Source organism: Pleurodeles waltl, chromosome 8 (genome assembly GCF_031143425.1).
Source record: "Pleurodeles waltl isolate 20211129_DDA chromosome 8, aPleWal1.hap1.20221129, whole genome shotgun sequence".
Lineage (NCBI taxonomy): Eukaryota > Metazoa > Chordata > Amphibia > Caudata > Salamandridae > Pleurodeles > Pleurodeles waltl.
Window position 1 is genome coordinate 435,290,998 of NC_090447.1, and position 13,479 is coordinate 435,304,476.

A 13,479-nucleotide genomic window follows, 5' to 3' on the forward strand; every position below is an offset into this window, starting at 1 on the left:
AGGAGGTCATTTGGCAGGGAATGGGAAGGTGCGCTGCTACAGCCGACAGCACCCCACCAGCAGGACACCACCAGGTCATATGAATGGCCATAATACGGCTGGCAGTGTCCTTCTGGCGGGGCGGTGCAGGTGGTAGCATCTCCCAGGCACCTCGCCCGCCAGCATGGCTACTGCTGGATTTCCACCCTAATTGTGGCGGAAATCCGTCAGTGTCCATATTATGGCAGGCAGAAGATGGTGTTCTGGCGCCCGTGGCATCAGTGGTCTTTGGAAAAGACCGCCAATGTCATAATGAGTGCCTAACTCTGTTAGCTTCAGTTGTTTTAGTGTAAGATCGCTCTACAAGTAAAGTCCTTTTAGGTGAAAGTACTTTGGATCAGAGATGAAAATCATTGCCTGTGTAAGTACAGTACTCAAAGTAAAGTTTGATTTTATTTAACCTTTTGCAGAATATCCCAAAAAATATAGAATTACTTGATAAAAGTTCATACAACAATCTCGAGTCATTAAGCATGAACTTAGAATTATCTGAGCACTAAAATAAAAAAACATTGCATGCCTAAATTGGCTGTGCAGTGGCATCAGACTTCCTACCTCTCACAAGAAAGGTCTTTACACAACTTTTTTTTTTACATATCCACATGGGCCATGGCTCCTAGAGCAGATAACTCCTATTAGAGAAAAAACACAAATAAATGTCTAACTTCCACAGACGAACATCATTAAAAGAACCCATCTTAAACACATCAAATGCATACCCTTCTGGCTTTGCCGATCCCCACAGAGTTCTTTTCACCATGGAGGAGATTAGAAAGTCTAGCCTGTGCACCAAACAAGACATGCCCCTTCTTGATGTCACACCTGCATGTTTGGAGTAGAATTCATACCAGCACTGTCAAACTTGGAAACAAATATTCAAGGCTTTGATTCAGAGTAGCGGGGTAGGGATTACTCTTCCCAAAGAGACATTATCCTGAAAGAAAGAAAAGCAGCAACTAGTTGTACCTACATCAGAAAGTCCTGCTTTTTTGCATCTTCAGTGATGTACTAATTCTGCAAACAGTGATGCACCAGAGAATATCAAGGCCAACACTGCCAATTGATTTACAACATTACTTCATCTTGTACTGATCCTAGAAGACGCCACCCCCTGAAAAATGCCGACACTTATACTTTAACATTTTGCAGGTTTTTAAAGGGTAGTGGCTTCAAGTTTTTATCAAATTCATCAGGACTAAAATCCATCAACTGGTGTTCATATTATCAACTATTTGCTAATAGATTGGCGTAAAAGCCATTGAGATGTGGATGATGAACTTTCTCTCAGTATTATGAGTGTGCTACTATCTCATACTGAGGAGCAGGCTTCAGCACAACTGATCCTTTTCTTTTACTTGATTTGTGGATGTGAGAACAATATATATATATATATATATATATATATATATGTTCGATGGCATGTGTAAATAGAGCAGTTAGGGCCAATCATTACGATTCCCATATATTGGCTTTTGATATTAAATGTTTCTGAAATGTGATTCTTTAAATGGACATGTTGTTCTGTTATTCACTTGATAGAACACAGCAGACTGAGAAAAACAAGAAAGACGCTATACAGTAACATGGAATTTACATAGTGTACCCCTGGCGTTAAATCTAATCTCTGAGATACTTAAATCAATCATGGGGTTCGTGTTTGTGAATCACATGCCTAGAACATGTTAACACTATGATAACCATGTCTCAAGCCAGAATCGAAGAAGGACAACATTTTGTGGCTTGTCATGCCAGGTCTCATCTCAGGACATGCACTCCATATCCTGGTGCAGACCGATCAGGTCATATGTGAGGGCTTTCCTAAGAAAGATGAAAGCAGCTACCAGAGATACATGGAAGTTGTATACCGTATAATCACAGCACATATTTATAGGAGACAGCAAATGCTGCTTAGTGCCTATGGATCACTATTCTATCTCTGCCCTCGCCAGGTCTACAGGCCAAACAATTACAGTTTGAAGTTTTCTTGATTCACAGGCATCAATATCTCTGAGCCTGCCTCCATTTCAACTGTTGATTGTTTTTCCATAAAACTGCTGCGTCTTGCTGGGCCAGTTATACATTAGGGGATGTAGACACTGCTAGAAAATTGTTTGAATATATCTGTCTGTACAAATATATATATATTTGTATGATAAACGGAGGCATTCGTCTCTGTAATCATGGTTACGTCAAAGTGTCAATTAGAAAGACATTTCTTTGTTTTCTTAATGGCTTTGGTGCGGTTTGACGAATCTGCATAAATCTTTTCAACTTTTTTTAAATCTACTTTAGTTTATTCATTGCATGTTTTGTGCAGGCTCGTTAAGCAGGGGCCTAAAAGTAGTTTAGGGTCCCAAAAGTGGACTGCAGGGTTTGCAGCAGATATATATTTCGCAAGAAGTAGATTTTTCAGCTGCCCATATGTCATTTAGGTCTTTACCAACATTGGACATTGTTTGAGATTGCTTATTTTAATGAATAGAAGCTATATTCATTATTCATGAAGAAGGTGAAATCTATAACTCAACTCCACTGAAACACGTCAAGGACAAATTAAGACATGGATGTCCTTATATGTTATTAATTAAAAATCACAAACTCCCAGTGATTCATATAGTAGAGGTGTACATACTTGATGACAGATTGTATTTTCTTAGAAACAGCTTCCTTTTCTTTGTGATATGTGGTGTATGTTTTTATATATTTGCATGTGATTGTAGCTATTTTTAATCATATTGCAGGAGTAAAATCATATATTATGTATATATAGATTTGTTTTCTAAGCTTTTGTGGTACTCAGTTTTGCCAAGTGTTTGAGTATGTTTTCATGAATGTGACTGGCGTGAGATTAAACAGCGGTGGAGTATTGATGACGTCACTAGTGAGAGCACTTAGTAATTTGGTGGTTATAGTGTGACAGCCTTCTTAAAACCACTTCACCAGGAATCTTGGTACAGTGCAAGAGCAAGGTAAATCAGAAGTATGCTTCAACTTCTAACAGAATGGAGGACACATAATCTATCAGTGTACCAAAAAAGGTGTATGGCAGAACTATTAAAAGCTTAAAAAAACCTAGACTGTTATGTTCTCTCATGGAAAATTACTACCATTTAACTTCAGCAGCAGAAATTCTGTCTGACACTGTAGGGAATTTTCTGCCAGTGCAGTGGTGGAATATGCCCCACATTCGGATTTATTCACCTGGGCTGGTGGTTTCCACCCCCAAAGCAACTTAAAAGCTGTTTAAGGGGAGAGTGGGTGGAGGCATACCTCTGCAGAGATTTAATCAGTTGATGCCATGGATCACCTCCACTGAATTGCTTCAAAACAGCTTAAAATCAAGCAGAGTCAAATGGACTACCTAAATGCTGTAACATACAACACCTTCCTGCATGAGCAACCATTGATCCTTCTCATGTCCTTGCATAAAAATGAACTTGACATCTGCCTATGAAATGTTTCTCTTGTCCCTATTTTCCTTGCCTTCACTGCCCCTTATCAACGTGTCAATGTAAAATTGAATATCTTTCTAGCCCTATACACACTATTCACCTAGAATATAAGATTTCCTAAGTGTATTCTAATCCTCTTGAGTCTTCACTTTTCATTTACATATTCAACAAAACATGCTTTTTCCAACGTTTAACGTTATTAAGCAGCTCAGTGCTTAATTTGTAAAAATGTAGGTGCCAGGGCCCTTCCCAGGCGGCCACTGCAGCTTGCACCACCAATTGCCCCTGCCAGCGCTGCCAATGCCAGTACTAGCACCACTACTAACCATCACACTTGAACAAGTGTGACAATTCAGACTATAGAAGGCCAACCAAAGCTACAAGAATGTTATGGGCAGCAGTTACTATTCATTTCAAATGGATAATAAATTACTAAACACTCCGTAGTTTTGCGCACTTCAAAATTGGACGAACAATGCCACCAGTGCTGGTGTTGAGAGATAAGTGAACGTGCTGAACACCAGCTCAAATTAAGCAGTGAAGCACTTATATTATAATCTTCCACTTCACAAATCTAAATTGAATGAATTTCTAGGACAAGAACCTAGATTCAAATCAAGTAAAGGTTCATCCCATCTTAAGAACACCGTAAAACATATTAACTTCACTATGTATGAAAATACCAATGAAAAACATGAGATTAACTATTAACCCTGAGTTTTTGCAGAGAAGTATTCTACTCACCAAAAAAGTGCTTCAACACCTCATCAGGGGTGGTAAGTAGTATATAAATACAATTTAAATACAATACAATGCCCTCTCTAGGTGGTAGAATTTCAGCCATCAGTTGTGGTGATTGTAAATATGTCCCCAGAGTGGGGGTGTATTGTAGGTGCCCACATATTTAGTCTCCCAAACATGCAGAAGGGTGGTTTGTTTTCTAGCATGTTAGGGACACTACTCATCTTTTGAGGAAATTCAACCACCGTTTCGATCAATGGCGGCATTTCTGCTAGACATGGTGGCAGATGATTGATTGTAAATTTGGTGGTTGGTCCGTCACTACTTTTGGCAAAGTTAACTCTGAACCTATGTGAATCCACTGATAAATTAAGAGGTATTTTCGGATCAACTGATTTCTGCATAGGGGTGATTTTACTTTGAGAGGCAAAGATTGTTAAACAGATTTTCTGTTCCCACTGTCTTCTTAATCAGGCCCTGAACTTTTTGTTTTCGTGATGATAAATTTACATGTTTAGAATGATAAGGTTTTGTACCTTTTGTGTACAGGGGAACTTACAAGCCAGAATATTTCCCAACTAGACGATATTGCTCTTCTCAGAACATCCATCTCTGAGATGCACAAGGAAAAGGACTCTTTACTTCTTAGTGTGGATGACAAAACCGAGAGGATTGCTGCCTTTGAAGAAAGCCTTATGATCAAAGTAGGTATTGCCCTGTAAACTCAATGAAGCTGTACATTATTGTGGGCTGACAAATGTTGTTTGTTGTAGATGTTTCCCAGTGTCTTACTACTAGTCTTGTGTTTGTAAAATTGCTCCACCTTCCTATGCAGTGGAAGTATGGCCTGGTTTGTAAGGCACTGTCACTTAACAAATTCCACTTGAAGCGCTGATAAGATATTAGTGAGCCTCTATTTTCTTAATGTAGTTGAGATCATGTACACACTGTGCAGTTTATTAGAGATGTTATTATTATAGCCATATCACAAACCTTACATTGATGGTGAACAGACAGAGGACCATAAGAACACACATTGTTATCATTAGTGAACCAACAAAAAACTGAATTGTGGAATTTAATTCTAAAACTACTGTTTTTCTTAAAGTTTTAAAGATTTCAGTAATGATTATTGTCTATTTTTAGAGGTAAATTTCCATGTTAAAATACCAAGTGAGTATCAGCTCATGGTTTCTGTCAAATATAGGTTTTTAGCATTTGTTTTTTCGAATCCTAAACTGCTAAGGCATGGATTCCAGTTGGATTTTGGAAATGGCTTTTGAAGTCTGTAGGGTAAGTGAATATTTGTATTTGACTATCAGAGAATCCTGTTTCTCCACTGAATATACTTAACTCTGCTTCCAGAAATTAATTTGCCACAACTCAAGTAGAAACCGTTTACAAATGGCCAATTGGATTTTCCAAAAAGGTTACAAACCACCTCAACTGGAGTGACACACTTATGATTTTTACACAAACCAAGGCTCTTGGGCCAAATGTGGTACCTGTCTAGCATTTCAAATATATTGCTGGAGTGGGGATTGTTTCAGTTGAGGATTTTGTTTACCATTCATCAGGGCTCCACCCTGCTTCCTCAGGACAATGGATCTTTGACATTTGCTGAGATTAGTCAAGAGCTGTACATCACATAAAATTATTATCACAATCTTTAGTCTATTTCAGTCAATAATGAGACCTTGGTATGAGTTAAAGGGTTTTATTAATCAAATCTTTAAGTAATTCATCTTTCTTAAAGCCATTGTATACATTCATCAATATTAGTCATTAGTCTTGTCAGAATTCAAAATAAGTAGTCAATAAATCATAATAAAATGCATTAAGCACGTTCCATATAGGAAATAATCCCTATTCTAGCAATGAGAGGGAAATAACGGCGTCAGTTTGCGAAAGCCATAAAAAGTTCTGAATTCAACAGAAATCATAAAGCACAAAGCTTCAGCATAAAAATAAGCTCAGTAATCAATCATTGCAGAACTGCTCATAAGGAGGGGTTCAATGAACTCAGTAGAGTTTCTAAGCAGAAAAGGGATATGGTGAATGGGATGTGGGAAACGAGATAACCTACTCTAAGAACACACATTATTATAGACAAACAAAATTAATGTTGCCAAATGAAGTACTTTCTTCTTTCTTCAGACGACCAATTTGCTTTTGATGCACCCAGTGGAACACATGCACTCCCTGTCTTCTCACAGGAGCACAATAATCATCAGACAGCAACTTCTAAGACTGCAACTATGTATTATTGTGTAACTATCTCACCTGAGTTCTCGTGATTCTTCCTCCTATACAAGACTACATTCCAGTGTGTGAACTTTCATATGTAACCTTCTAAATAAAAATCCTACTCAGTAATTAACAGTGGTCTTTTTAAAAGTCAAAATATCTGTACAATTGAAAAGAAAACATTTTTGTGCAACAAATGTTCTTTATGAAAAGCAAGACTTTCAAAAGGTCAAGGTCAAGATCAGGCCTGGTGCCTTTTCCACAGTTTATTTTGCTTAGTTAAATATAACGTTAGTGTCAAAGTATTTTCAGTCCTAGCACGTTTTGTCTACTACCATTTTAGCATTTATTAATGTTTCCTAAGCATTAACTTTGCACATTATGTCAGTGAAGGAAAATGCCCCTTTTGGACATAGTCACCCCCACTTTTTGCCACTGGTACTGAGGTTTTTCGACTGAAGTGCATTGGTTTCCTGCTCGCCAGGTCCCGAGTGCCAGTGCTCTTTCCCTAAAAACGAGGTAAAAGTTTCAAATATGTACAATTGGCACACTGTTTAGTATCTCTGTGAAGCCCTAGCAGTGGTACATCTAGTACCTGGGGCCTGGGTACTAGAGAGGGTCCCTAAGGGCTGCAGCATGTATTGTGACACCCTAAGGGACCCCCTAAAAATTGCACACAGCCTGCCACCGCAGACTGCGTGTCATGGTCCAAGCCATGAGAGAAAGTATGACATGGCACACTCGTTGTGTACCATGTCCCAATCTCTGCATCTAAGTATATGCAAGACATCCCTACAGCAGGCATTAGAGCTCTGCAAGAGCAGACCTGCTCCTCTGATGTCTAGTTCGATTACTAGATGTTGCAAGTGAACAGGGATGCCATCTTTAGGTATGTTCTGGACACTCGTCATAACGAGTTACCCAGCTATATAATGGCTTCATTGAAACCTATGGTGTTTGGTGTCAAACACCTTGTCTTAATAAATCCAGACTGATGCCAGTCTTGGATTTATTATAACATGCTTCCAGAGGGCACCTTAGAGATGCCCCCCGAATCCTACCAGGCTGTCAGTCTGCTAGCTGACTAGTACTGACCAGCCTGCCACCACAGAGAGGTTTCTAACCCCCTGGAGGTGAGAGAAACGCTCTCAGAGACCAGAAACAGTGCCTGCTCCAGAGGAAGGTGTAAGCACCTCCTCCAGCAGGATAGCTACAGCATCTGCATACCAAGGCCAGGGACTTCAAAGTCCCTGCCACCTTTGATATGCGACCACCGCTTCCCCCAGACCTGGGAGTTGCCACCTCCTGCCCTGAGGCCCATTTGGCACTAGGACAACTAGGAAATTAGTTATGCATGTAGGTGTGGTGCACTACCAGGCTAGACACACCCATAAGGTGGGCAGTTTGATGTGCTCAACAAAAGAAGGGTTCCACCATCTTGTTTTTAGTGGAATTAGGAATTCTGGGACAGAGTTATGCCCATTCCCCTCAGGAAGTGGTCATATAGGGCTGTAGTCACCCCAAGGGTAAGTAGCCCATTGGCTAGTGCCCTACACTCCCCTATATTCCCCTATATTGAGTATTCAGGTGGCCCCCTAATTCCAGAAGAAGAGATTTTTTTGACTGAAGAAAGAATAGGACAAAGAGCCCAAGAAGTGAGAATTGTGGACTACTGGTGGAATTTGGCATTAACCCTGCCTGCTTACCTGCTTTTGTCCCAACAACCCGACTCGTCCTGCAGCTGTCCATCCTCCCAAAGCCTCAAAGGCCTTCCAGCACTTCGCCAAGTTGTCAGCATCTCCCTTGAAGTAGTCGAGCCACTTGCCTGCAGGCACCAACCACAACATATGGCTCACTGTTCTGCTGATCACTGGGTCCAACGATGCAGCAGCCGTGCAGGAGGAGGTCATTGTGCTCCAGGAGGCCAGATCCGTGTCCCCACCAAGTGAGAAGATGCTAGGTCCCACGCAGCGGTCCTGCACCAATACCCGGTGTACCTAACCCCTTACAGCAACCAACACTTGTTTGAGTCCAATCCGGACTCCAGCTTTGCAACCAGAGTCCTGTCGTCGAGGGACATCAGCATCGCAAAGGCCAGCACTGAGAGAGGACCAGCTGCACTGTTTTGGCCCCTTCTTGCAGGTCCAACAAAGAACGTGGGCACCTTTGATGCAGACGTGCCCGATGACCAAACCCAGCTGCACCCGAGCTCCCCAGCCCGGGTCACTACAATCAATGGTGTTTCCCTTCTCACAGGACCCCCACCGACAGAGCCCCACGTAGGGAACTCTCGGACTTGTCCCTAAGTCCTCTCTGCAACCTTTTTTGAGGTGCCCCCCTCATCGCCAACTGTGCAGTGTGCAGGACCCCGGATCCATCCAGCACCTCTGCACCCAGACACCCCAGGGCAGATGAAACTGTACTGCTGGTGTTTCTTGTTACCTTGCCCCCCCTAGTACTTCATGACCTAAAGGGGACCCTTGAGATCCATCTGCAGAGACCTCTATGCAGTGAATGTACTTTGCCCAATGAAAGTCTTGTATGGGTAAATGTGCTTTTGAGTGAACTTGTTACTTACAAAAATTGATACACTGCCACAGTACTTACATTTTTTGAAGATTTTCTGGTGTTGAAACATTCTATGAAATTAGCTATATTTTTCTAAACATTGGTCTTGAGTTTCTTCTTGAAAGTGTGTCTCATTTATTGACTCTGGATGTTCAAAAATGCTTAGCATTGCTCTCTGTTGAGCCTAAACTGCTTGCCCACACTACCACAAAAGAGAGCAGTTGGCAGAGGCAACTGCACTGACCTCCTGGTCAGCGTATGCTGCCCTCCTCAGCTTCTCTGGCTGCTGCTCCTGCTGCCTTTGCCTTTTTCTGGGACGAACTGAGAGTCTCCGGACTCTCAGTTCGAGGCCCTCCTCAGCCCGCAGGCTCGTCCCTGCGCCTCATCCCTGGTGGTCTAGTGGCCATCGCAAGTAAGTATTTCTCTCTGTCACTCTTTCACTCTTGCTTTTTCTGCCTTTTTTCTCACGTTTTTCCTTTTCTTTTCTCCCCATCTTTCCTCTGCCCCCTCACCCCCGTGAAGCACCTTTCCCACCCTCCCGCTTCCCAGCTGATCATTCGCCCTTCTTAATGGCGGCTGCAGCGCTGTGAGAGGGCTACTGCACTGATCTCCTTGTCAGCGTCTGCTGCCCTCCTCACCTCCTCTGGCTACTGCTGCTTGCTGCTGCCTCTGCCTTTTGCTGGGACGAACTGAGATTCTCCTGGCTCTCAGTTCAAGGCCCTCCTCCACCCGCAGGCTCATCCCTGTGCCTCATCCTTGGTGGTCTAGTTGCCATCACAAGTAAGTATTTCTCTCTGTCACTTTTTTCACTCTTGCTTTTTCTGCCTTTTTTCTCTTTTTTCTTTTGTTTTTCCTATTCCTGTCTCCCCTCTTTCCTTTGCCCCCCTCGCGCCCCCAGCGAAGCTACCTTTCCTATCATCCCGCCTTCCAAGCTGACCGCTCCCCCACCGTCCTCCCCTTCTTAATGGAGGTCGCAGTGCTGTGAGAGGGCAACTGCGCTGACCTCCTGGTCAGCGTCTGCTGCCCTCCCCAGCTCCTCTGGGAGCTGTTGCTGCTGCCTCTGCCTTTTGCTGAGAGGAAACTCAGAGTCTCCTGACTCTCAGTTCAAGGCCCTCCTCCGCCCGCAGGCTCACCCATGCGCCTCATCCCTGGTGTTCTAGTGGCCATCACAAGTAAGTATTTCTCTCTGCTACTCTTTCACTCTTGCTTTTTGTGCCTCTTTTCTCTTTTTTCTCTTGTTTTTCCTTTTCCTTTCTTTCCTCTTTCCTCTGCCCTATCCCCCCGCTAAGCACCTTTACCAGCAGACCGCTTACCCCTCCCACTCCCCTTCTTAATGGCGGCCGCAGCGCTGTGAGAGGGCAGCTGCACTGACCTCCTAGTCAGCGTCTGCTGCCCTTCCCAGCAACTCTGGCTGCTGTTGCTGCTGCCTCTCCCTTTTGCTGGGACGAACTGAAAGTCTTCTGACTCCCAGTTTGAGGCCCTCCTCCACCCGCAAGCTCGTTCCTGCGCCTCATCCCTGGTGGTCTAGTGGCCATCACAAGTAAGTATTTCTCCCTGTCACCCTTTCACTCTTGCTTTTTCTGCCTTTTTCTCTCGTTTTTCCTTTTCCTTTCTGCCCTCTTTCCTCTGCCCCCCTCTCCACCCGAGAAGCACCTTTCCTGTCCTCCCACCTGACTGCTCCCCCCACCCCGCTCCTCTTCCTAATGGTGGCCTCAGCGTTTTGAGAGGGCAACTGCACTGACCTCCTGGTCAGCGTCTGCTGCCCTCCCAGCTCCTATGGCTGCTGCTGCTTCTGCCTCTGCCTTTTGCTGGGACGAACTGAGAGTCTCCTGACTCAGTTCAAGCCCCTCCTCCACCCGCAGGGTCGTCCCTGCGCCTTCTCCCTGGTGGCCTAGTGGCCATCACAAGGAAGTATTTCTCTCTGTCACTCTTGCTTTTTCTGCCTTGTATCTCTTTTTTCTCTCGTTTTTCCTTCTCCTATCTCTCTCATTCCTGCCTCCCCTCCCGCGCGAAGCACCTTTTCCGCCCTCCAAGCCTCCCAGCTGAACGCTCCCTCCGCTCCCTTCGCCCCCTCCCCTTCTTAATGGCAGCCGCGGCGTTGTGAGAGGGAAACTTCACTGACCTCCTGGTCAGCGTCTACTGCCCTCCCCAGCTCCTCTGGCTGCTGCTGCCTCTGCCTTTAACTGGGACGAACTGAGGATCTCCTGACTCTCAGTTCAAGGTCCTCCTACACCCGCAGGTCATCCCTGCGCCTCATCCCTGGTGGTCTAGTGGCCATCACAAGTAAGTATTTCTCTCTCTCATTCTTTCACTCTAGCTTTTTCTGCCTTTTTTCTCTCGTTTTTCCTTTTCCTTTCTTTCCTCGCCCCCCCTCCCCGAAGCACCATTCCCGCCCTCCCGCCTCCCAGCTTTTCCTAAATCTTTTGTGATGCTTGGCACAATTGGATACACTCTTACATATCCCTGTAAGACCCTAGTAAATGGGTACCCCAGTACCCAGGGCATGAGATAGTAGGAGTAAGCCCCTGAGGGCAGCAACACTCATTGTGCCACCCACTAGGGCCTTGCACCCAGATACCCTCTGCAGTGCCAGTGCAGGCTGAGTGTACTGGGGCAAACCTAAAAAGTCAAACTCGACCTGGCATCCTTTTGTACCCATGATGTGGACACTGGAGAAACTTGCTTGTCAAAAGTAAAATCTACAATCTGATCAATCTGATCAAGTCACATAAAGCATCAGATCAGAAGTCAGCAAGATACTGGAACTTGGGGTGATTGAGCCCTCTGTAAGTCCCTGGGCCAACTCAGTGGTCTTAGTCCCCAAACCTCATTCCAAGGGAGATACACAGGAGCTGAGGTTTTGTGTGGACTACAGGGGCCTCAGTGATGTCATGAATACAGATGTCCACCCTTCCCAAGGGAAGATGAACTTATTGACAGGCTGGGTGCAGCCAACTTTCTCAGTACATTTGATTTAACATCATGGTACTGGCAAATTGTTTTAACCCCAGGAGCCAAAGAAAAGTCAGCATTCTTGACTCCAGATGGACAGTACCAGTTCACTGTAATGCCATGCCTTTTGGATAAAAGAATGTCCCTGCTCCCTTCCAAAGGTTGGTGAACAAAGTCCTTGCTAGATTGGAGTCTTTTAGTGCAGCATATCTTGATGATATTGCTGTCTATAATTCCACCTGGTAGGATCACCTGATCCACCTTAGACAAGTCCTTGAGGCCCTGCAGCAAGCACAACTCACTATCAAGGCAAGCAAGAGCCAGATAGGGCAGGGCACTGTTGTATACTTGGGTCACCTTGTATGTGGAGGCCAATGTCAAAGCTTACAACCCAAGATCCAGACTATTCTTGACTGGTGGGTTTCAATAACCCACACCCAGGTCAGGGCATTTCGTGGTTGACTGGGTACTACAGTGGGTTTGTGAAGGGATATGGCACTATTGTGGCACCCCTCACAGGACTCACCTCCAAGAAACAACCCAAAAAAGGTAAACTGGACAGTGAGTTGTGAAAAGATTTTTGACACCCAGAAAGAGGCACTGTGGTCAACACCCATTCTCAATGCTTCAGATTATATTAAGCAGTTCATTGTGCAGACAGATGCTTCTGAGCATGGGATAGGAGAAGTTCGACTGCAGACCACTGATGATGGCCAGGACCAGCCTGTTTCTTTTATTAGCAGGAGGTTACTCCCCAGAGAACAGCTTTGTGCCTTAAAGTTGCCCTCCGAGGTAATGTTTCGGAAATAGTTGGGCAGGGAGTTCCAGAGCTTTGAGACCAGTCAGGAGTGAGCCCCCCACCACCCAAGCTCTTGATATATATATATATATATATATATATATATATATATATATATATATATATATATATGCAAAAAAAGAGAATAGAGAACTCTGGGTAGTTCCCAAGTTTAGGTGGAGAGCAGCTCTAGTAAGGAGCACCCTGCAACACCAGCGACACTCTAGATTTGCTCACCTCAAATGTCTGTTTATCTAGCAAAGTTTTTAAGCATTGGATCAGCACAGTGCTATCCACGCCGAGCTAGATAGTGACAAAGTCTTTTGCCATTTGTACAGCAAAGTCTTTAAGCATGGGTTTGACACAGTGTCAACCTTGCCGAGCTGTAAAATGACAAAAGCCATTTACCACACCAGGCACAGTATTACAGCTTTGGACTGGTAAAATACCATCCAAGCCAACCTGGAATGAGTAAAAGCAACCCCTGACACGTGTTTCGCTCTCATTAGAGCTCATCAGAGAGGTTTAGCTTTGTCCAGACACAAGGGAGCACCCAGTATAAGTCAAAACAAATCCCTTTCAGGGTTAGAGTGCCGCATAAATTATGCAAAAAAAGAGAATAGAGAACTCTGGGTAGTTCCCAAGTTTAGGTGGAGAGCAGCTCTAGTAAGGAGCACCCTG

The 13,479-nt window shown here is 44.0% G+C and overlaps 1 protein-coding gene across 3 annotated transcripts in view; it reads left to right on the forward strand.

The window, feature by feature from the left end:
* The window catches only part of TSGA10 (testis specific 10), a 360,446-nt gene that overhangs the window by 196,445 nt on the left and 150,522 nt on the right, over window positions 1-13,479 (forward strand). For all 3 annotated transcript variants that reach the window (XM_069204318.1, XM_069204316.1, XM_069204317.1), the window contains exon 11: window positions 4,782-4,936. In XM_069204318.1, coding sequence (XP_069060419.1) covers window positions 4,782-4,936 — 155 coding nt within the window. The remainder of the gene's footprint in view (window positions 1-4,781; window positions 4,937-13,479) is intronic.